Below are 25,702 nucleotides of genomic sequence, written 5' to 3'. Positions count from 1 at the left end.
TATACACAGGGGCATCACCCTCCGCACTGCATAAAACATAGACATAGATCACGTGCTCTGGAGTTTCTTCCACATATCTGCAAACCGGGTTCGAAACGATGAAGATATTGTATTACCTGAAGCAGCCATGACCAGAAAGAAACTGGAACCGATAGTAATCTAAATCTCAGTGCATTCTGTTATTCCATGTTAAAAGCATCGGTGATAGATTGAGCGTCCATTTATCGTTTGTCTCCGTATACAACTTTTATTGCCACTTGGTCAGCGACTCGTACGATATCGATTCATATCTACGATAACACCTACTGCTTCCGAGGGTACTGTTCCCTGCGCTCATGCGGCTCGTGGTATCATGAGCTTAAATGTGCCATCCATTTTTTTCGATTGAAATGAGTCTTCGTAGCCGTGAACCTGGCAAGGCCTCCCTACATCGGTATCAACGACCTAAACCAGAGCCAAAAAACGCATCTTGCTGCTGCTGAGTCCAGTGTTGATTGCCTTTGCCGCCTCTTAACAGACATAGTCGACGTGACCCACGGAGCTTAACTGGTCGTCAATATACATTCCCGGGTACTTAAGCTTGTACTTCGGGGAATTGATTTCCACCCACAGCACCTCTTCGTCATAGCTCACTTCCGTTTTGTAATGGACTATTTGCAGCTACACTTCCTGCAATCATATTTCAACGTTGTTCACAGTCTAACATCGATGTCTTCTAGTCAACTTTGTCCTTTAAAACATCGAAAATGAAAATCTCCGACAATGTGCAGTGCACATTGCGCACAACGCTGTTCATAGGGTGGTAAGTTGGTGCGATTATTCGAAGGCAGATTATGCAGAGCTTATAGACGAATATGGTGCCCAGACTTGTGCTGCGTATTCAAAAACGCTGCGAACTAAATGAACAGTACAATGACTTCAGAGCGTACAATTAATCGAAATCAGCTGTGTTGCGATTTAGGAATCCGAATATCGATTTCGCTTACAAACTGTTGCCGAGGTATGCTCATGGCAGTGTAGCTTGCTGTTCTTCACGATAGCTATGTTTTTTTGATCATACTGGCCAATAGCGAGAACAAAATCATATAGGAAAAATTGGGGGAATTTCAGCTCAATCAGAAATGATTTAGGGGTGCCACAAAGTGCTCAAAGTTTTGATTTTGATTTTTGAATTTGAAAAATCGAAATTTTTCTTTCGATGCCAAATGACTTAAAAATGCATAAGACGACATGATCTGTCATCTCGAAAAAAAAATTTTGGCCGAAAATCGACCTTCTGGAACTGGGCCTGAGTGGCAATGATTTTTTTTATCCCTTTTGTTTATTTTAGGCTCATTAGCATTCTAGCTGTAACAGAGCCGAATTTTAATCGTGTACATGTCACATGTTTATAATATCTATAATTAGCACATTACACAGTTGTCATTTTTCGGCGTTAGAAGTAAAGGGTGTGTCACACCAAATTGCATCACGGAAAAAACGCTGTAGAAATTTAATTTTTAGGAATTATATCTTCAGCTTTGGTTTTATAATCAGATAAGAGTGTATAGATCACGTTGGCCATGCTTCACTGTCAATTTTTTGTAAATTTGGAAAAATGTCGTCGAACGAAAAAGAGCGTCGTGAATTAATCTTGTACACTCATTTCGAGAATCCGGAGTTGTCACATCGGGACATCGGTAAGATGCTGGGAATCGTCCAATCCACGGTCAGCAGAGTACTAAAACGATACTTCGAGAACCTAACCATCGACCGGAAGGTGAAGAACGGCAAAAATGGATGCTCCGTCAGTGAAAAAGATCACAAGCGCGTAGTTAAGCAGTTTAGACGTGATCCGAGAAGTTCGGTCCGGGATGTCGCCAATAAGCTGAATTTGTCAAGTTCATTCGCCCAGCGGACCAAGCAGCGGGAGGGCCTGCGTACATACAAGGTTCAGAAGGCTCCTAACCGCGACGAAAGGCAAAACATGGTGGGGAAGACGCGAGCCCGGAAGCTGTACACCGAAATGCTGACGAAGCCGCATTGCCTGGTAATGGACGACGAAACCTACGTCAAAGCGGACTTTCGTCAACTGCCGGGCCTGTTGTTCTTCTCCGCAGAGGACAAATTCAGCGTTCCGGAGGAGATTCGCAAGCAGAAACTATCTAAGTTTGCCAAAAAGTACATGGTGTGGCAAGCGATCTGCTCTTGCGGAAAGCGGAGCGCCCCCTTCGTGATGACCGGCACGGTAAACGGGCAGGTTTACCTTAAGGAGTGCCTACAGAAGCGCTTACTACCACTATTGAAGCAGCACGAGGGCCCGATCATCTTCTGGCCGGATCTCGCTTCGTGCCACTATTCAAAGGACGTGTTGGAGTGGTACGAAGCCAACGGGGTCACCTTCGTGCCAAAGGAAATGAACCCGCCCAACGCGCCGGAGCTTCGCCCAATAGAGAAATATTGGGCGATTATGAAGCAGGCCCTCCGGAAGAACCCAAAAGTTGTCAAATCGGAGGCAGACTTCAAGAGAAAATGGATTTCTGTTAAAAAAAAACAACAACCTGACGTTGTACAGAACCTTATGGACGGGGTAAAGAGGAAGGTGCGAGCATACGGGCTTGGGCTCGAAGTATGATTAAAAAGAAAATGCCAAAAGTTGTTTAATAGTTTTTATTTTACTGTCTAAAATTTTCAAAAGGATCGGTCTACTGGGCGAATTTCTACAGCGTTTTTTCCGTGATGCAATTTGATGTGACACACCCTTTATTCCCTTTTATACCATTGCATATGGTACATATTTACACAGTAGCCAATTAGGCGTAAGAGTTTTCTATCTGTTCTTCCATTATTCAGCGGAGACAGTTGATAGATCATTGTTGAGTTATTTATAGAACAGCAGTCCGATGTGACTTGCAGAGCAGAGCAGTTGTATGGATGAATCGATCTTATTTCGACCGTGGATCGATCTCCATCGCAGATGATTGTTGCGTGGATGTAGTTATTCTGTAACAACACAAAGATGGTCAAAGAGGGCCCTGAGTTTTGAACTCACGATCGATCGCTTACTAAGCGAACGCGCAACCAATGTGGCTAGTGGCAATGAAGGTATTAAAAAAATAATCATTGAATTTAAAGCACCGACCATGTACATTTCGTTTATTGGCCCATAAAAATGACCTGTGCAAAATTCCAACTCGATCGACCCCTAAATCATGTCTGATCGAGCTGAAACTTTGCAATTCGATGAAGATTTTTTTTTTATAAATCCTTTGCCACCCCAATGTTTATATTCCAAAATTCTGGATACTTTTCCATATCCGCACTGGGACGAAAATTTCCCGTATGTACGAGGTTTTTCAAAAAGTATCGCGACTTTTGAATTTACGCGAGTTACGTATATTCGATTCTAGACTTTTTTGTGGCATTATGTTGGTACTCATGTCTCTCACTTATGCTGATAAGTACGGCTATTTTGAATGTTCAGTTTATTTTTGACAACTGCTTTTCTTACAAGTGTTTTGATTCTTCTTCGATTTTTGCCTATTGCAAAAATGGATCAAAAAAACTGTATCAAATGTTGTGAGAAAAACAAAATTATGTGCGCGAGCACATTCCGAATGTTGATGTCAAACCAGATGTCAAACCTACCTTGGAGTGAAACAACGGAGTTCGAAAACATGTTCTCGGATGGTCGAAAAAATGTGAGCGGCGCAAAGCGTACCGGAAGCCCGAGTGCGTCGAACATAAGTAATCCGTAGGTACACAAAAATCGCGATACTTTTAGAACAGCTATTGTAGATAGAGTGGTGCACCCTATCCCATTCCATTAAACATTTCCATTTTTCACACGAATTTTGATACAGATTCTTTGATCCATTTTTGCAATAGACAAAAAATCGGAGATGAACCAAAACACGTGTAAGAAAAGCAGTTGTTAAAAATAAACTGAACATTCAAAATAGCCGTACTTGTCAGCATAGGTGAGCAACCAACATAATGCCACAAAAAAGTTTAGAATCGAATATACGAGTTATGGAAACATCTGTTCAACTGAATCTTATCAAAGAAAAGCTAAGACCATTCAGCGCACTCCAGGCAACAAGCATGCAATAAATCAGAGATATTGTAGACCAACCAACAACAGTAAAATCGGTAACTATAAAGACCCCAACGACGAAAGCAGGAGTGTGGGAATCCTAAGCAAACTAATATAGATGGTCACTGGAGGAAGACAAAAAGGGTCGCAACACCATAAGCTATCAACAGCGGAGGAGACAGAGATAAGCATGTTGGCGTGGCAGGAGAATGAAAGGTTGACTGTAAGAACGCTGTAACAAATCTGTAAATAAATTAGTCTTAAGTCAGATGTCTTAGAGTTTACATCATTTTTCCGAAATCCCGAAGAGGGTCCTTAACTTACGCGTAAATTCGAAAGTCGCGATACTTATTGAACAGATTTCGTAAACATTTGTCTCGTTTTGTAATTGATAAACTCAAGGACAACTAAAATGTAAATGATTGAGGAAATCGACCGCAAACATCGTCCCGGCAACGATTTTCAAATTTTTAATTTTTTTTATTTAGCTCGCCCTGTGACATGTTTGTATGTTTGTAACGTGTTTGTCTGTAGCGCCCTACATCTATCCCACTTTAATAGAAATTTGACCCTCTTCTGTTGACCGATTGATATGAAATTTGGAACGCACCTTTATCTCTGCAGTTACTATAAAACTGCGTATTTCATCATCTTGAAAATCCAAGATGACGGCCGCTACAAAATGGCGGATCACATATTTTATAAGAACTTCATCAATATAGATATCAAATGAAAGGGCTTGACTAGTAGAACACAGTTATTTATGAAAAATACAAATCTAAGATGGCGCCACTACAAAATGGCGGACTACATATTTTCTCAAACTCCTATTAAAATCAAATGGATGAGCTTGACTAGTAGAACACAGTTATTTATGAAAAATCTAAATCCAAGATGGCTGCCACTACAAAATGGCGGACTACATATATTCTCAAAACCCCATTAATATGGGTGTCAAACGAAAGGGCTTGACTATTAAAATGGGTATCAAACGAAAGGGTTTGACAAGTAGAACACAGTTATTTATGAAAAATACAAATCCAGGATGGTGGACACTACAAAATGGCGATAGATATATTTTTTTCCAAAACCCCATCAATATGGGTATCAAATGGAAGTAATTGACAAGTGGAACACAGTTATTTATTGAAAAAATGCAAATTCAAAATGGCCACCACCACAGACGTTAAATATTTTTCTCACGACCCAGTTATTATGGGTATCAAATGAAATGGCTTGAATAGACTTTACATAACTTGAAAACTTCAAATCCAAGATGGCCGCAATCACAAATTAGCAATTTACTTTTTTAAACGTTTTTATTTAGCTTGAACTGATTGTATGTTTGTATATATGTTTGTAGAGTTGTCCCACATTAATAGAAATTTAACCGATAGGAACTGACCGATTTTTCTGAAACTTATAAAACACCTTTATCTCTGCTGTCATTTTAAAACTGGTTATTACATGATCTTGAAAAATCGAATTTGTCCACCGCTCAAAATAGCTGATTCCATATTATCTCAAAAAATGTTGATTGGGATATGTGTATCAAAGGAACGAACTTGACTTGGAGAACACACTATGTATTTTTTGCAATCCACCCAATATTGATATCAAATGAAATTATTTGACTAATAGAATACAGTACAATTGTTTTGTTGTAGAGAAATATTCTCATGAATCAGATAATGTACTAAAAACTAGAAAATAAAATGTGTAAAAAAAACTTTTTAGGTTAAATGGTTTCATTGTGATTAAACATAACAATGTACTAAAAGCTAGAAAATAGTTAGGTAAGGAGCAGTTAGCAGTTATCACACCCCTTACTTCATTAATCTAGGGCATTGATGAGACTACAATAAAATCGTGGGAGACGTTTAATTTCCATTATCCACAGTTAATGATTCCATAATATGCCCCACGATTTTATTCCAATCCAATCCTATATTCTATTTGTATACAAATCATCAGACTTTATTCGTAGTGAAAGTAGTTATGAATGTTAACTTTATTTCATTAAAACGTGACCTGTTTTATGACGTCTTACTAGAAGACGTAGTCCTACGTCAAAAAAAAATATATCATGTGTGTTTTCAAATCCTATAATAATTGCGTTCCACACTTTCACGATCCTGGTCTATTACGATAAGATTTCTTTCAAAGCATAAGTTGTTTATTTGCAACTGACAGTACGAAAAAACCTAGTTTACATCTAAATTTTTCACTCCCATCCTTCCATCAAATGTATACTGTTGGTCTTGATATGATTTGTAGTAGCAACAGGTTCCCACATGCAGCTGAAAGCACATCGAATTTAATACAATAGGAAAGGGAAATCGAACGGGGATCACGAGTAAAATCATTTGAGTTATTTTAAGACTTTTTCCGAACGTAAAATGTTTTCTAAACAATCACAAACATACAGCAGTGCAAGGTTGTGAAAAACGATTCTTTCGAACGAAAATTTTTTCTTGCTTCGATCGAAAACAGGAATACGAATTGACTCGAATGAAAACAAGAGTAAGACTGAATATAATTCCAATAACAATCGAACATAAGTAACATAACTATTCCAAACACCAGAATTTTTATCTTGGAAGAACTTAACAGCAGTTCACCTGTATCACATAAAAGCTATTCAGGTGAGCGTAAGAAAGCAAACATTCACAAATTGCTATGATAGAAAGAAGGAACGCTAGAAAAAGAGGAAACTACACAACAAACTATTTTGGTTCGCGTGACAGCATTTCTATTTATGTACTCATAAGGACAGCTGAATTAGCAACGGTGACTGTTTAATAATTCACAACATAGGTATCGACTTTACTCTTATCTACGTGCATTTTTTTCTTCGGGCATGTGCCGGAAAGTTCACGTAATAGAAAAAAACCCGAATCGAATCCTAGATAGAAAAATAATGAACGGGACTCTGCCAACGCTTTCGCTTCCGTTCTATCGTTGCTTTGCAACCGGTTCAGTAGTCCTTTTGTAAGGACTCGCTTTGCCAAGCTGTGCGAGCGCCCGGGTTTAATCAATGCCGTTGCTCTTATTCATATTTCATTCGACGAGATATCTTCTGCTCGATTGAGTTTAGAAAGTGTTTTTTTGTGCGCCATAAGACTGGAGTTTGCTGTGAAAAAAATATACAAAGAAAAATGCGTAACAGCTTCAAAGAGATGTTGGAGGAGCTGGAGAAAGACACCAGCCAACTCCTCGCAGCCGTTGTGGTAGGACCGCATTTTTTATATATATATATATATATATATATATATATATATATATATATATATATATATATATATATATATATATATATATATATATATATATATATATATATATATATATATATATATATATATATATATATATATATATATATATATATATATATATATATATATATATATATATATATATATAAAATATATATATATATATATATATATATATATATATATATATATATATATATATATATATATATATATATATATATATATATATATATATATAGGATGGAATGTGTAGGATGGAATGAGAAATCCGTTTTCCACGTCAGTGTCAGCATCGTTTACATTGTTGAAAAGAAAAATAATTATATGTCTAGGGTGAGCTTTTACAGCTTCCGGTTCAATTTCGGTACTGATTCGATCAGTAGTATATTTTAAGTTGCTTGGAAACCTGAGCGACAGATAGCTTTCGTAGCGAAGCTAAACTTATCTATATTCCACACGGTGTTTTTGATATATGAATTTTTAAGCAAAAGTTGCTCATAAATGTAGTTACGAATGTTCGTTATTAACAATTATCTACTTCCCACCCCCACAGGTCCGTACGGAACGCAACAAGGCCCGGGAGGAATCGAAACAGCTGCGCAGTAGTCTGGAGGCAGCCATCAAGGAGTCCAATTCGTACAAGCGCGAGAAATGCGAGCTGGAAATCCAGATTACGCAGCTGAAGAAGGAGATGGAGAAGGTGCACATGCTGATGATGAAACACGCTGGTCAGTTCAACAAGTCCAGCCTGGACGGAGCCGACGAACCGGAGCGGGATGGACGGGATAACAACTGTTCGCCGGACATCTCGTCGGACGGGCTGAAGAACGTTAACAGCGAGGATGGGTTGGTTACGAAGGTGACCACCAATGTGCCGGACGACAGTGGACAGGATGATTTGGATATTGAAGAATACATTCTGCAGGGCGGTGCCATGCCAAAACATTCCGTAGAATTTAAGGACAAGAGTGAACAGATGGCCGAGGAGAGAAGACTGATTCAGCAGCTGTCGAAGGACGATTACGACGAGGACTATCTGCTGCAGAAGATAGCGATGTTACAGCTGCGGCTGGATGACACCCAGAAGACAATCCAAATCGAACGCGATGAGAAGAACAGTATTCATAAGAGTTTCGAGAAATTCCGTCAGGAGATGCAGGAACTGAGAGACAAGTGCGAAGAGTTGCGTGCTGCCAAACAGGAAGCTGTGAGAGAATTGTTGACCTTGCAGGAGCAGCATCGCGTTGAGATGAGGATTACAAACAATTCGCTGCAGGAGGAAGTGGCTGCCAGGGAGACACTGGAAAGGCGGCTTTGTGAATTGAGGACGGAGGTAAATTAGATTGTGTAATTTTTTTCTCTTGTTGGATGTGAACCGTTGCGTCCATTATTTAGAACTATTGTGGTATGTCCCATTTTCAAGCTTATCTGCTCATTAATGACGAAGGAGTATACTGAATGCTATAGCGAGAAGGGCGCCAATCAGGAATAATCTATCTAATGAAATTTGTAATCCTGATTCGGCTTCACCAGGTTTGATTTGTGTCGCCGATCATGATCAGAAACATCTTCACCAAGATGTTGAAGTCTGCGTCTTGTTAGAGCTAATGACGAATTTCATGCCAACTCGACTGGCCGTTTGCAGCACCATCTCAAATAGCAGTGAAACGTTGTGGGTGTAAAGACATGGGTCATTTAAGCAACTTTGCATACTTTAAATATTCGAAAAATATGTAGACAACTTTTTGGAAGAAGCCAAATTTGTTTTCTTAAATTTTTACAAAAATTTATAACTTGAAAACTATGATACCTACAGAATTCATGGCAAAGGATGAAATGTAGAACATTTTTTACGAAAAAATACCAAAAAATTTTGGAAAAAAATTTCACTGAAAAAAAAGTTATTTTAAAAAATAAAATTAATTTTTCTCAAAAACTTTTTTTTTAAATTCCCAAAAATACACATATATATATATATGTGTAAATACACACACATATATATATATATATATATATATATATATATATATATATATATATATATATATATATATATATATATATATATATATATATATATATATATATATATATATATATATATATATATATATATATATATATATATATATATATATATATATATATATATATATATATATATATATATATATATATATATATATATATATATATATATATATATATATATATATATATATATATATATTATAATAGCCCTTAAAATTATTTCCAACAAGTCGTCCATACATCGGAAGATGGGCACTTTCACAAGGAAAAAGTTTTTCAAACAACAACTTTTTTATATTTTCTTTGAAAAAATACAACTAATCCTAATTCAATCTGCTCAATCTGAAGTCCGATTTGGCTGATATTTTACACAGGATAGTTTTTTTTGCTCTTACTTTTATACATTGTAATTCCCTAATTCATAAATAATTTAAATGCCCATTTTTCATACATTTGTTCTGTCCATTTCTGTCCTTACCTACCTGTGCGTCCTGAAGTCATAAGTTACCATTGTACCACTGCGAATAAGGCGCGCATAAATCGCTCGGTCGAAGTACAAATGTAGCATTGGTTCGTAGGGGCACTCTGAATACAGAAGATATTGCAAATTAACCCCGCCCGTTTATAACTTATTGGTTATAAACAAGCCATTCGCGATCCCTAATACTCAGTCTCGTTCTAACTAGCAAGCAGTCAGCAGTCTCATCTGATGCTGATGTTACACAGAACCAGGGATACCAATTTTCCTGATTTTTCAGGATTTCCCAGACTTTTTGGCATGTTCCCTGATATCCTCTCAACTTTGCCTGATTTTTCAGAAATGATCCTGATTTTTACTTTTTGATTTATCAGAATGAATTATCCGTAGAAAATATACTGGGATCCCTGTCAAATTTTTCCTGATTAGAAATGAGAACTGTCATAATAGCTCGCTTACATTACGTTCTCCTGATACAAAGCTGTACCTAACTTTTTTAACCATTATGTTGATCGTTCCAAAATGACTTTTCCAGACTGAAATTACCAAATGATTTTCATTATGTTTTCAATTTTTCAAGATTTTTCAAAACCGGCCTACATAATTTCACAATAACGTCAAATAACGTCAAATTTTGAAAAACATTTATCAATTCATCCATTCCTGATATGCTTCCCGTATTTGATGATAGATTCAAAGATATTCTGAATATTGAATATTTATTTCTCTGCAATTCACTGGAGATTTTATATAATATAAAACGATGATATAAACGATCAGAAGATCTTTGCAAAATTCTCTCAATGCCGAAAACCTCAACTTTATCGCCGGCAAAAAAAAAATACGAGAAAACAAACATGTTCTGAGAGGACAGAGTTTTGAAGCTGAAGGTAGAATCAAATTGAATATATGTAAGTCTGTCTAAAAATGATGCTTTTGTTTTCCCAAAACTCGTCACCAACTTTCCGCACAACCCAATATGAGCTATCCTGATTTTCCCTGATTTTTATTTTCATTCTTCCTGATTTTTCAAAATTATAGTTGGCAACCCTGCACACAACGGCTTTGCTCGATACAATGTTCAAGAGGGAAATCATTTCGGAGAATCGGAAAAAAAACAATTTTTTCGTCTACATTTTAACATTCCACGCGCTGAATCGTACTCAGATACTGAAACGGCTCAAAACCAGTGTTCTGTAACCTTTGTAGAGTATAAATACATTGTACCTTAGGTTCCCTTGGATTGGCAGCCACAGCTCTCCAGTCGAAGTGATAAACAAGCGAATTGAATGATATAATTCCGTCAACTGATTCAGAGTCAACAATACGATCTTGTCAAACATCTCATTAGTCAAAAATACTTCTTCCTTTTTATGTTAGAGAATTCTAATACAATCACCAATCCATGTACAACAGAACAGTATTACAAATATTTTTTGTTCGTGCTCAAACGGTAACGGTATTGAATTAAAGAGACTTTAAACTCTGAGAGTTCATTCGTCTCTGTGCTCAAAGTACAATACAAATCGATAAAAAGACGGGACAATCAAAAAGTTGAAAAATCGGTACAGTCCGATGCAAAACGGTTCGTTTGGGCAGTCTATCTCAAAGTCGTCCGAAGACAATTTTCCGCCGTTTTTCCTTCAGTATTCATATATTCTGAAAAAAAAAGATATAAATAGCCCTTAGTATTTCCAACAAGTTTTCCATACATCGGACGATGGGCACATTTACATGGAAAAAGTTTTTCGAACAACAACTTTTTCCTTTTTTTCTTTGAAAAAATACTATGTATTAATGTTTAATTCGCAACATATTTATGTATTAAATATCGCAATTTACATGCTCTGCTAACTTTTCTCTATTTGGAATCATGTCAAACATGTGAGAACTTACACACAAAAATGTTACGAGCAAAATATTATTTTTTTCAGGAGTCTTCATACAAGACTTATATTCCAAAAACTATAACAGATAGAAAGTTAACGTCTTCGACAAAAGTTCACATTTTAATAAGATCTAAAACTCTGTCGTATACAATATAAAGGGTGTGTCACATCAAATTGCATCACGGAAAAAACGCTGTAGAAATTTAATTTTTAGGAATTATATCTTCAGCTTTCGCTTATAATCAGATAAGAGTGTATAGATCACGTTGCTCATGCTTCACTGTCAATTTTTCGTAAATTTGGAAAAATGTCGTCGAACGAAAAAGAGCGTCGTGAATTAATCCTGTGCACTCATTTCGAGAATCCGGAGTTGTCACATCGGGACATCGGTAAGATGCTGGGAATCGTCCAATCCACGGTCAGCAGAGTACTAAAACAACACTTCGAGAACCTAACCATCGACCGGAAGGTGAAGAACGGCAAAAATGGATGCTCCGTCAGTGAAAACGATCACAAGCGCGTAGTTAAGCAGTTTAGACGTGATCCGAGAAGTTCGGTCCGGGATGTCGCCAATAAGCTGAATTTGTCAAGTTCATTCGTCCAGCGGACCAAGCAGCGGGAGGGCCTGCGTACATACAAGGTTCAGAAGGCTCCTAACCGCGACGAAAGGCAAAACATGGTGGGGAAGACGCGAGCCCGGAAGCTGTACACCGAAATGCTGACGAAGCCGCATTGCCTGGTAATGGACGACGAAACCTACGTCAAAGCGGACTTTCGTCAGCTGCCGGGCCTGTTCTTCTCCGCAGAGGACGAATTCAGCGTTCCGGAGGAGATTCGCAAGCAGAAACTATCCAAGTTTGCCAAAAAGTACATGGTGTGGCAAGCGATCTGCTCTTGCGGAAAGCGGAGCGCCCCCTTCGTGGTGACCGGCACGGTAAACGGGCAGGTTTACCTTAAGGAGTGCCTACAGAAGCGCTTACTACCACTATTGAAGCAGCACGAGGGCCCGACCATCTTCTGGCCGGATCTCGCTTCGTGCCACTATTCAAAGGACGTGTTGGAGTGGTACGAAGCCAACGGTGTCACCTTCGTGCCAAAGGAAATGAACCCGCCCAACGCGCCGGAGCTTCGCCCAATAGAGAAATATTGGGCGACTATGAAGCAGGCCCTCCGGAAGAACCCAAAAGTTGTAAAATCGGAGGCGGACTTCAAGAGAAAATGGATTTCTGTTAAAAAAAAAACAACAACCTGACGTTGTACAGAACCTTATGGACGGGGTAAAGAGGAAGGTGCGAGCATACGGGCTTGGGCTCGAAGTATGAATAAAAAGAAAATGCTAAAAGTTGTTTAATAGTTTTTATTTTACTGTCCAAAATTTTCAAAAGGATCGGTCTACTGGGCGAATTTCTACAGCGTTTTTTCCGTGATGCAATTTGATGTGACACACCCTTTATCGATATCTTGACTTTAAACAAAATTAGGATTAGTTGTATTTTTTCAAAGAAAATATAAAAAAGTTGTTGTTTGAAAAACTTTTTCCTTGTGAAAGTGCCCATCTTCCGATGTATGGACGACTTGTTGGAAATAATTTTAAGGGCTATTATAATATATATATATATATATATATATATATATATATATATATATATATATATATATATATATATATATATATATATATATATATATTATAATAGCCCTTAAAATTATTTCCAACAAGTCGTCCATACATCGGAAGATGGGCACTTTCACAAGGAAAAAGTTTTTCAAACAACAACTTTTTTATATTTTCTTTGAAAAAATACAACTAATCCTAATTTTGTTTAAAGTCAAGATATCGATAAAGGGTGTGTCACATCAAATTGCATCACGGAAAAAACGCTGTAGAAATTCGCCCAGTAGACCGATCCTTTTGAAAATTTTGGACAGTAAAATAAAAACTATTAAACAACTTTTAGCATTTTCTTTTTATTCATACTTCGAGCCCAAGCCCGTATGCTCGCACCTTCCTCTTTACCCCGTCCATAAGGTTCTGTACAACGTCAGGTTGTTGTTTTTTTTTTAACAGAAATCCATTTTCTCTTGAAGTCCGCCTCCGATTTTACAACTTTTGGGTTCTTCCGGAGGGCCTGCTTCATAGTCGCCCAATATTTCTCTATTGGGCGAAGCTCCGGCGCGTTGGGCGGGTTCATTTCCTTTGGCACGAAGGTGACACCGTTGGCTTCGTACCACTCCAACACGTCCTTTGAATAGTGGCACGAAGCGAGATCCGGCCAGAAGATGGTCGGGCCCTCGTGCTGCTTCAATAGTGGTAGTAAGCGCTTCTGTAGGCACTCCTTAAGGTAAACCTGCCCGTTTACCGTGCCGGTCACCACGAAGGGGGCGCTCCGCTTTCCGCAAGAGCAGATCGCTTGCCACACCATGTACTTTTTGGCAAACTTGGATAGTTTCTGCTTGCGAATCTCCTCCGGAACGCTGAATTCGTCCTCTGCGGAGAAGAACAGGCCCGGCAGCTGACGAAAGTCCGCTTTGACGTAGGTTTCGTCGTCCATTACCAGGCAATGCGGCTTCGTCAGCATTTCGGTGTACAGCTTCCGGGCTCGCGTCTTCCCCACCATGTTTTGCCTTTCGTCGCGGTTAGGAGCCTTCTGAACCTTGTATGTACGCAGGCCCTCCCGCTGCTTGGTCCGCTGGACGAATGAACTTGACAAATTCAGCTTATTGGCGACATCCCGGACCGAACTTCTCGGATCACGTCTAAACTGCTTAACTACGCGCTTGTGATCGTTTTCACTGACGGAGCATCCATTTTTGCCGTTCTTCACCTTCCGGTCGATGGTTAGGTTCTCGAAGTGTTGTTTTAGTACTCTGCTGACCGTGGATTGGACGATTCCCAGCATCTTACCGATGTCCCGATGTGACAACTCCGGATTCTCGAAATGAGTGCACAGGATTAATTCACGACGCTCTTTTTCGTTCGACGACATTTTTCCAAATTTACGAAAAATTGACAGTGAAGCATGAGCAACGTGATCTATACACTCTTATCTGATTATAAGCGAAAGCTGAAGATATAATTCCTAAAAATTAAATTTCTACAGCGTTTTTTCCGTGATGCAATTTGATGTGACACACCCTTTATATTGTATACGACAGAGTTTTAGATCTTATTAAAATGTGAACTTTTGTCGAAGACGTTAACTTTCTATCTGTTATAGTTTTTGGAATATAAGTCTTGTATGAAGACTCCTGAAAAAAATAATATTTTGCTCGTAACATTTTTGTGTGTAAGTTCTCACATGTTTGACATGATTCCAAATAGAGAAAAGTTAGCAGAGCATGTAAATTGCGATATTTAATACATAAATATGTTGCGAATTAAACATTAATACATAGTATTTTTTCAAAGAAAAAAAGGAAAAAGTTGTTGTTCGAAAAACTTTTTCCATGTAAATGTGCCCATCGTCCGATGTATGGAAAACTTGTTGGAAATACTAAGGGCTATTTATATCTTTTTTTTTTCAGAATATATGAATACTGAAGGAAAAACGGCGGAAAATTGTCTTCGGACGACTTTGAGATAGACTGCCCAAACGAACCGTTTTGCATCGGACTGTACCGATTTTTCAACTTTTTGATTGTCCCGTCTTTTTATCGATTTGTATTGTACTTTGAGCACAGAGACGAATGAACTCTCAGAGTTTAAAGTCTCTTTAATTCAATACCGTTACCGTTTGAGCACGAACAAAAAATATTTGTAATACTGTTCTGTTGTACATGGATTGGTGATTGTATTAGAATTCTCTAACATAAAAAGGAAGAAGTATTTTTGACTAATGAGATGTTTGACAAGATCGTATTGTTGACTCTGAATCAGTTGACGGAATTATATCATTCAATTCGCTTGTTTATCACTTCGACTGGAGAGCTGTGGCTGCCAATCCAAGGGAACCTAAGGTACAATGTATTTATACTCTACAAAGGTTACAGAACACTGGTTTTGAGCCGTTTCAGTATCTGAGTACGATTCAGCGCGTGGAATGTTAAAATGTAGACGAAAAAATTGTTTTTTTTCCGATTCTCCGAAATGATTTCCCTCTTGAACATTGTATCGAGCAAAGCCGTTGTGTGCAGGGTTGCCAACTATAATTTTGAAAAATCAGGAAGAATGAAAATAAAAATCAGGGAAAATCAGGATAGCTCATATTGGGTTGTGCGGAAAGTTGGTGACGAGTTTTGGGAAAACAAAAGCATCATTTTTAGACAGACTTACATATATTCAATTTGATTCTACCTTCAGCTTCAAAACTCTGTCCTCTCAGAACATGTTTGTTTTCTCGTATTTTTTTTTTGCCGGCGATAAAGTTGAGGTTTTCGGCATTGAGAGAATTTTGCAAAGATCTTCTGATCGTTTATATCATCGTTTTATATTATATAAAATCTCCAGTGAATTGCAGAGAAATAAATATTCAATATTCAGAATATCTTTGAATCTATCATCAAATACGGGAAGCATATCAGGAATGGATGAATTGATAAATGTTTTTCAAAATTTGACGTTATTTGACGTTATTGTGAAATTATGTAGGCCGGTTTTGAAAAATCTTGAAAAATTGAAAACATAATGAAAATCATTTGGTAATTTCAGTCTGGAAAAGTCATTTTGGAACGATCAACATAATGGTTAAAAAAGTTAGGTACAGCTTTGTATCAGGAGAACGTAATGTAAGCGAGCTATTATGACAGTTCTCATTTCTAATCAGGAAAAATTTGACAGGGATCCCAGTATATTTTCTACGGATAATTCATTCTGATAAATCAAAAAGTAAAAATCAGGATCATTTCTGAAAAATCAGGCAAAGTTGAGAGGATATCAGGGAACATGCCAAAAAGTCTGGGAAATCCTGAAAAATCAGGAAAATTGGTATCCCTGGTTCTGTGTAACATCAGCATCAGATGAGACTGCTGACTGCTTGCTAGTTAGAACGAGACTGAGTATTAGGGATCGCGAATGGCTTGTTTATAACCAATAAGTTATAAACGGGCGGGGTTAATTTGCAATATCTTCTGTATTCAGAGTGCCCCTACGAACCAATGCTACATTTGTACTTCGACCGAGCGATTTATGCGCGCCTTATTCGCAGTGGTACAATGGTAACTTATGACTTCAGGACGCACAGGTAGGTAAGGACAGAAATGGACAGAACAAATGTATGAAAAATGGGCATTTAAATTATTTATGAATTAGGGAATTACAATGTATAAAAGTAAGAGCAAAAAAAACTATCCTGTGTAAAATATCAGCCAAATCGGACTTCAGATTGAGCAGATTGATATTTTACACAGGAATCAACATTTTCAAGGAAGTTCCGTTTGAAAATTCGAAGGTTATATTTTTTCCGTACAACCATTAGCACTCTAATGTGCAGTTAAAGGCGAATGAATTACAAAGTTTTAAGCCTCTTAAAAACAAAGAAGTGAAGTTAATGTGCAGTCATTAAAGCTAATTCTTCTTCCAACATCCATTAATAATTATATAATAATTATATATATATATATATATATATATATATATATATATATATATATTTTTTTTTTTTTTTTTTTTTCACAAATCGTCATCGCAAAGGCTAATCATATGGAGAGATTTTCCATAATAATTTTGCAGGAGACAATTAGTTTCAACTCAGCTAATTTTATGCGATTGCAAACATTTTTCCTAAACATTTCCCTACAAAATGATTTCTTAGCGCCCCAATTAAACTTTTATGAAAATACCAAGAACATATGTCAACTTCCCTGAAAACATGCATCAAAACTGATTTTTGGGTATTTATTTATTTATATGGCCAGCATTTGTATGACGTTAGCCCGCTGTGCAGTCGGTTCTCCAGACTTCAATTGGCAACATTTTCACGAGGAAAAACTATGGATTATTAAACTTGCAAAATGTGCAGGAATTCATAGCCTTTGAGTTCATGCAATTTTCGCAATACAAACTAAATTTTTAGGAAGTTTCTGTGAAAAAGTATTTTATAAAGAAATGTTTCGGGAGGAATATTTTTTTCCCGTACATGAAGGGAAACGAAATGCAATGAATACTGCGACAACGGGTAGTATGTTCGAAACGCGTGTCATCTGCGAGATGAAGAATAGAAGGTGGGAAGATTCACGAGTTTTGGTTGTGTTAAACTTTGATTGTTTTAGTAGCCAGGAAGATAGGAAGTTCACATACCAGACATACCAGTCAGTTACTCAAATGGTATAACATTGAATATGTCAACGAACAACGTTGAAAGAGGATATACAGAAACTGATTCCATATTTCCAAAAAATATTTTTCGCATATTAAAGAAAAACAGAACATGTCACGAACCTAATTGTTTAATTCTCTCTTTGATTTTTTTTTCTTATATAAGAAATAGTATTCTATGTCTGCTTCTATGTCTACTATGTATGGATTTTAAAGCAACTTCATGGAAGTTTATCTCTTTTCAGCAATTGTAATTACTTTTTTCACAATTAGGGTCTAAAACTAAGACACAAGCGGAAAAGTGCCTTTTTTCCCATGCACTGTCAAATGTTTCTTCGTCAAAGAAACAAAAGATTTTGTAACTCTGACTTTGTTCATTTACGTTTTTGGTCCACGTAACAAGAAGTAAAATTTAATTAAAACACTTCAATACTGAAACTTCAGTTTCTGTTAAAACGTCCGTTGGCCCTTTATGAGTTTAAACGCTAGCATTGATTTAAGAAAAAGAAAAAAAACTAGTTCGTTCATTTCATCTGTTTATTTTTACTTTTGACCCAGTGCAAATACATAGTTTTGTATACGGTCATTAAAGTTTGTTATCGTCATTTTCGGAGCACTATCTGGAAGATGAAAGAAGAAACGGAATCGTGTGTACATGCGTACAATCCAATAGAGCGATAATAATTATGCACCTTTTCTCGCACTGGAAATAAAACACCTAATTTCTTAAAAATCCGTCGACTGGTCATCGTTCTAGAAAAATGCGCTCGTTCGTTTAAGGTTAATAACAACACTTTTCCCATGTAGTGGACTATTATAAGATTATAAGTAACATACTATTAAATAATTATAAGACTATTATATAATTATAAGTAACATACATAAACAAAATCTGTGACGCCAAAGATTTAAAAATCTTCCCACCTTTATTTTCCATCTCGTGTCATCTGTACATGTTTATGTGTTTGCATCATTGGGAGTGTTTGAGATAAACATTAACCCATTAACGACCAAGCTGTAAAAATATTTTTTTTACAAAAGCCATTGGTTTAATTTTGATTATTGGCGTTACAGAAATCCCAATCTTCAGGAATAATTTTTTCCCGTTCTTTCATTTTCCGGAAAATGACAAAAATTCAAAAAAGCGCCAAACAAAAACATTGGCCAACCTACATTTTTGTTCCTGCAGGAGGTTCAATTCAATGGTTTTTCTCCTACATCACAATGTATGATCTTCTATCAAAGTAATATTGTAGAAAAGTTGACATATTTTTAAATTTTGTAAGGTTTTGGTTATTGTTAGGTTATGTGAGGTTATGTACTTTCAGCACATAGTTGCTTTAAACCGATTCTAATGCCCAATAAAGTGATACAAATTCGAATGAAATTGATAGAAGGTGGTTGCTAATGGACTAAGCTATCGTTTGATGCCAAAACCTTACCATATGGTTGTTTTCCAAAGCCATGAAAAATTATCGAAGTTGTCGTTCGATTTTTCGAACGATTGGCATAAAACGGGTTGAACACTAGCGAAAAGCATGTTCGTGTTCTTAGAGACGAATGAACTGCAAAGTTTAAAGCCTCTCTAATACAAACACGGAAGGATGTTCGTGTACAACAAAAACATGGAATTTAAATATCGCATGCACATGTGTAAGTGTTTTTCGGAAGACTGGAACTGTTGATAGGTAAATGTTGGGATAGCCCTCCGAAAGTATTCTAACTCTGATCTGCTCCAAGGATCCAGTTTCAGCAACGGGTTTTGTGTTGACATCGTTTTTAAGAGTATGCTGCTCATTCAACCCTTATCGTTTCCGGAGGCAGAGATTCGGCTTCAGTTTTTTATGAATTGGTTTTTTGTCACTACTAGGTAGTTTCGATCCTCGGGGGCGTTTTGTTGGTTTCGAGAAATGCTGATTCAGTGATTGCTGCTGAGCTCCCCTTGTAGGGACCCCAGCTTCAACCAAGATCTTGAGCTTTCTCTTCTGACTCTTGGTAAGGTTTTTAAGGAGTGTTGATCTCGGCTGGATCTACTACTTTAGATCCAGTTTTTGTATTGACGTCACTCTCATCATCTGGCGACTCATAACGTGTCGGAGTGTTGAAGATGGAATAGAAGTAGGACTGAACATCCGCAGGTGCGTCACTCAGTACAACATTCTCTTCTACACTCATAGAGTCAATCTCCCGCTTAATGCAGTAGGGGCGGACGACACTATGGAAGACGCCCTGGTGACAGGCTCATCTTTCGCATTCATTCTTTCGGCACGGGTCTCGTCACTCCTTAGCTTAGGGGTTTTATCCATTTCTTTCTTTGCATAATAACCATGGATAACCGCTATGAAAACCATCCTCCTAGGGGCTTTGGACTCACCACTCTGGTTCTCAATAGTTTCAGGTTCTTTTTTCTGACATGCTACTATAGAGATCCATCATTTGCAGGCGGAGTTAGATTGTGTTATAATGTGAAAGTGTATATTTTATTCTGTGTATTTCCCAGTTGGAACGCATGCAAGCGGAAAACGCCGCCGAATGGGGAAAACGTGAACGTCTCGAGACGGAGAAATTGAATCTAGAGCGTGAGAACAAAAAACTTCGATCAGAGTGCCAAGACCTGCAGGAGCGACTTGAACGGAAGGGACGTCCACCGGTCAATAATAGTGATACCGAATTCCGGGCTTTACAACAGGAGCTATTAGATAAAAATAAGGTAAATAGCGGATTGTCGCAGATCAGAACTTTGCTCATCGGATATGCATTTCTAGGAAATAACCGATATCCGCCACTCGCACAGTAAAATGAAGAAGTTACTGTCCGAAGCGAATACCGAACTGGGACACGCAGTTCGTCGTGCCGAACAGTATGAAACCGAAGTTAAGCGGCTTCGTTCCCGGGTGGAAGAACTGAAACGTGAACTCGCCGGTGCCGAGGATGAGTTGGATTCGGCTTGCAACCATGTGCGCAGGCTGCAGCGCACAAACGAAGAGCTTACCGGTCAAACCGAAGGTCTTCAGGTGCAGATTCAGCATCTGCAGACCAGGTGAGTGCCCCTAAATTCGCATCTTGGCTAACGTGCTTAAATCGTAGAAGTTTGTTACTAACATCCATTATAAATTCACGCCGTTTCGTGGACGCTGCTGACGCATCCAATTTTACACACCCGCTTATTAATCTTCGCGCTATCAAAGTAGCCCAAAAAACCTGCAAGACTTAGGCAACTTTAAAGCTACTAACAAATCGAACTTCACCTCCAACTCCAACTACAAGCCAAATATCAACGATCTCAAGCAGCTTTTCGATAATTCGTGCCACTATGAGCGCCAAATGCAGCCAAAATCCCGCGGAGGTGCGAATGACACTCAAGTCCCGATCTTGTCCGGCTCGTACTACGATGCCAAACCAAGCTACATTGACGGCGATGGCCCGTATGACGCCAAAGATAAATCTTCCGATAATATGTTTGATTTCGAACGCGCTAAGCAGAAGTTCGACAACATTTCACGTTCCTCTGGTGGCGGCGGTGGAGGAGGAGGAGTATCCAATATGAATTCCAAGAGACCTCCCTCTAATATGGGAGGTGGGGGCAATTTTTTCAAGCTGCATCCGTCTGCTTCACCGGCTATCTCCGGCATTCCGAAGCGGCAGTCTAGCTCGACGATTTCCGGGTCTGGTTCCAATACGAACAATTCCAGCTCCTGCGCGGGATCCTACTTTGATGGTAATAATTTCTCGGGCTCGTTTGGGGAAGACACCACCCCTCTGCTGTCCAAGCAGACGAGCGTTATCAATGAAACGATTCAATTTTTCGATAATGATGGACCGCAGAGTCAACGGGTTTGCGTTGGAGGTGGAGGTGGAGTTGGTGGTAAACTTAATATTGCTAAGGTGAACAACATCAACCTGGACGGGCTGAAGATGTCCGAAGATGATGAAGTAAGTGTTACCGGGTTTGCTTGATTGCTTGGTTTGGTGTGTGTGCGTGTTGTGCATGTTTTTAGTTTATTCGATATTTCAACCATAGTCAACGCTATCAATGAACACTTAACATATGAATCGAATAGTTTGAAGTAACATGATTGATATTGGAAAAATAATAACGAAGAATAATAGGAAAACTAATGAACAACCATTCAATTTGTCCAGAATAGACATTTCTCCCGAAGAACATTAAACGACAGAAGTTGAGCTTGAATTCTAAATCTTATTAATTACTAGAAACATCCTTCCGATCCAACACGGTACTTTTTCGGGTGCAATCATAATTTTTCAACATTTTCGTAAATTAGTAAGTGCATGTCTCATCATTAATTTGGAAAAGTAGTCGTTCGCATTCGTCTGCGTGTGTGAATTACTTTTGAATAGATTTCTCTATTTTCCGAAAGTTGTCGTTAGAGTTATGAGGGCAGAACGAGTGTGCATCGAAAAGAGAGAGAGCTAGCACGATGCCGCTACGGTGACGACATTGATTCAGATCACAATCAGGTTCAGGCTTTTCTCCGCTGATCGCTCCCGAAGGCTCAAGATACAAAGGAAGCTACCTCGTATTATGACTACTGGATGACTCTTTGAGGGTTATCCATGTTGTTCACTCACGATCTCGATAGAATTCGGGGGACTACAATAAAGGGAAGCAAACTCAATTCGACCGATTTGTCAATTCTCTAATGGCTTAATTCAGAAGAAGAAGCAACTAGTCGCGTGGCCACCGTCAGGGATTTTTTATGATTGCAAATAACTCTTTAGAAGAAAATTTTGGTGGCCCCGAAAATGACAAATGACTTGCGCGTTTTGTAGAAGCAGCTGAAGATGGTTGATTCATGATTCTTCCGTGAATAATACACAAGCTGACCATATGTCGCAATTAGTTTGCTTTTGTCAATACTTTTGGTACTGAATATTGCCAACGTTCTTCTTTTTGTTTGTTTGTTTTTTTATAAACAAATTGTTTAGATATAGCATTCATCTGACAACATCGTCTTAATGAATGAAATCTTGTAAAGTAGTCGAACAAAACACGGAAACATAACATTAAACATATCGGGATTCTCAATTCGGTTTCTGAAGCGTAGTGATGATTCCCCAAAGTCAAATAACTGCTCTATGGACGAGAAGATTTGACAATTTCCGTGATCGGCTCATGTTGACTAAAAGATAAACGATGTGGAAGCGGTTGCAGCAAAAACGAGGATCGCAGAACTCTGCTGGGAGCGCGAAAGTTCACCCTCTCGATTCACCCTTACATAGAAGTTTGGCAACGAAGGTGGCTTGTTGAATACGCCTACGATGCTCAAAGTATACAAATTCAGCAAGCGGCATCTAGCTGTATACGACGGCAGGTTCCGCGGGTCACGCCAAGGCATATTCCTAAGCGCTCTACAGATGAACCATTTTTGAATCCGTTCAATCCTGATGATCCACATGTATAGGTGAGGACTCCATGCTGTAGATGAGGTTTCAAGAATGGGCCGAACAAGCGAGCAGAAGAGAGATTTCAGCGTTGCTTTTCTACAAGGGTAGTCGACGTGACTGTTGAAGTTCAGTCGATCATCGATCTGCACCCCCAGGTATTTTAAGTCTCGCTTCGAAATTATCAAGTGCTCCTCGATGGTGATTTCTGCACGTTGCACCGCCTTGCGGTTGCTAACAATCAACATTTCCGTCTTGTGGTGGGCTATATGCAGTTTCACACATTGCATTCACTTTCCGATCATGTCTATCGACTCGGTCGCGAGCATTTCGATCCGTTCCAAGGATTCTCCTGTCACAAGAATAACGATGTCATCCGCGAAGCCAATGATTTCCACACATCTGGGCAGATTCAGTTTTTGTACGCCATCGTACATACTGTTCCAGAGCGATGGGGTCAGGATAGAGCCATGCGGAACTCCCGCCGTAGTTTTAATCTGCGCCTGGCTCGTGTTTGTCTCGTACACCAGCACACGGTTCTCGAAGTAGCTTCTTTTCGTATTCTACACAGGTAGTCTGGGACTCTCATCGTGTGTAGCGCAGTCGTGATGGCCTTCCAGCTAGCACTATTGAACGCGTTCTTAACGTCGATCGTTATCACTACACAGTATCGATTTCCTCTGAGCTTCTGTTTGGATGATTTGTTGGCTCTTTCGACCACTATGCGAATGGCATCTACCGTGGATCTCCCTTTCCGAAATCCGAACTGACTATCGGAAGGTCCACGAACTCCCTCCGTGCATTACGTCAGTCTATTGAGGATGATTCTCTCCAAAAGTTTCCCAAGGGTGTCCAGTAGGCATATGGGTCTATACGATGCTGGATCACCCGACGTCTTTCCTGGTTTGGGCAGTAGTACTAGTTTTTGTATTTTTCATCGATCCGGAAAGCAGCATTCGTCTAGACACTTCTGCATTGCTGTCCTGAACATATCAGGGATTGCTAGGACTGCTGCTTTCAAAGCTACATTGGGGATTCCATCTGGGCCAGGCGCTTTCTTCGTTCAGAGGCGTTTCATAGCTGAAACTAGCTTGTCGTTCGACACCTCTCTGCGTTCGGTGTTATCAATCTTATACTCTCTATATGGCGTGGGTGACCAGGTCGTTGGGTCGCGCTGCGGGAATAACCCTTCCACGATAACTTTTAGTTTTTCGGGACACATTTCGGAAGGTGTCGTTGGACCCCTGAGCTTCGCCATCACCACTCGGTTGCCCCATGGATTGACGTCCATGTCCCGACATAGCTCCCTGAAGCAATTAGATTTGCTCCGCTTAAACGCCCGTTCAAGGGTGGATCTAGCCTCTCTAAATTCCACTCTCCGCTCTTCTCTGTTGTCTATGCTTGACCGTTGGAAGCGTCTCCTGACGCTAAGGCAGTTGGCCCGAAGCACGCCAAGTGCCTCACTCCACCAGTAGGCTGGAGGTCGCTTATACTTGGGTTCCCTTTTTCTTGGCATTGTTACATCGCATGCTTTAGCTAACGTTTCCGTCAGTTCATCCGCGTTCATGTTCAAGACGCCGCTCTCCACGCGTAGTGCTTCGATGGAAAGGTCCTTGTCAATGGTTCTATAACGGACGGCTTGATGATCACTGTGGGTGTATCCTTAGCATACCCTCCATCTCATTTTCGCTGTTCACGACGGACTGCAGAAAGTCAAGTCGATGATGGACTCTCGGTCATCTCGGCGGAAGGTGCTAGTAGTTCCCCTTGTTGCAAAGGGTAACATCCAGCTTGGCCAGAGCTTCTAGTAAACTAGTCCCTCTCGCGTTGGTGCATCTGCTTCCCCACTCTTCTGCCCAAGCATTGAAATCCCCTCCTATAACGACTGGTTTTCGTTCGGCGAGCTCCTCGGTGAGGACATCCAGCATATAGTAGAACCCTCGCGAGACCTCGAGACTACCTCCTGAATGGGATTTCGGCCCATGACATGGATGGCGGCCATTCCCACTTTATCCGTCACCCAATTACCGTAACCGGGGGGAACGCAATACGGCTCCGCGATAATTGCGACATCACAATTTGTTTCTGTCGTTGACTGCCACAACAGTTGCTGTGCGGTGTCACAATGGTTGAGATTTATTTGGTTTATCTCCATCACTGCTGGCTTGCCCTTGCCTGTTTGTACACACGGCAATTGAAGCCTCTCGTGAATTCTAGGCCGGCAGGTCCTCTCTCTCTCTCTCTCTCTCTCTCTCTCTCTCTCTCTTTCTCTCTCTCTCTCTCTCTCTC

The 25,702-nt window shown here is 39.2% G+C and overlaps 1 protein-coding gene across 4 annotated transcripts in view; it reads left to right on the top strand.

Moving 5' to 3' along the window:
* LOC129764508 (coiled-coil domain-containing protein 102A) overlaps positions 1-25,702 on the top strand; it is a 51,035-nt gene that overhangs the window by 23,004 nt on the left and 2,329 nt on the right. The window contains exons 1-5 of one of the 4 annotated variants that reach the window (XM_055763644.1): positions 7,178-7,305; positions 7,910-8,689; positions 20,508-20,717; positions 20,773-21,047; positions 21,196-21,940. In XM_055763644.1, coding sequence (XP_055619619.1) covers positions 7,234-7,305; positions 7,910-8,689; positions 20,508-20,717; positions 20,773-21,047; positions 21,196-21,940 — 2,082 coding nt within the window. In that variant the 5' untranslated portion in view covers positions 7,178-7,233. Of the gene's footprint in view, positions 1-7,177; positions 7,306-7,909; positions 8,690-20,507; positions 20,718-20,772; positions 21,048-21,195; positions 21,941-25,702 lie in introns of those variants that run through there. The other 3 variants (XM_055763643.1, XM_055763642.1, XM_055763645.1) reach the window with 3 other exon arrangements.

This window comes from Toxorhynchites rutilus, chromosome 2 (genome assembly GCF_029784135.1).
Source record: "Toxorhynchites rutilus septentrionalis strain SRP chromosome 2, ASM2978413v1, whole genome shotgun sequence".
NCBI classification, from domain to species: domain Eukaryota; kingdom Metazoa; phylum Arthropoda; class Insecta; order Diptera; family Culicidae; genus Toxorhynchites; species Toxorhynchites rutilus.
The sequence above is the reverse complement of the archived record's forward strand: the minus strand, read 5'-3'. Positions and strand labels throughout refer to the sequence as shown.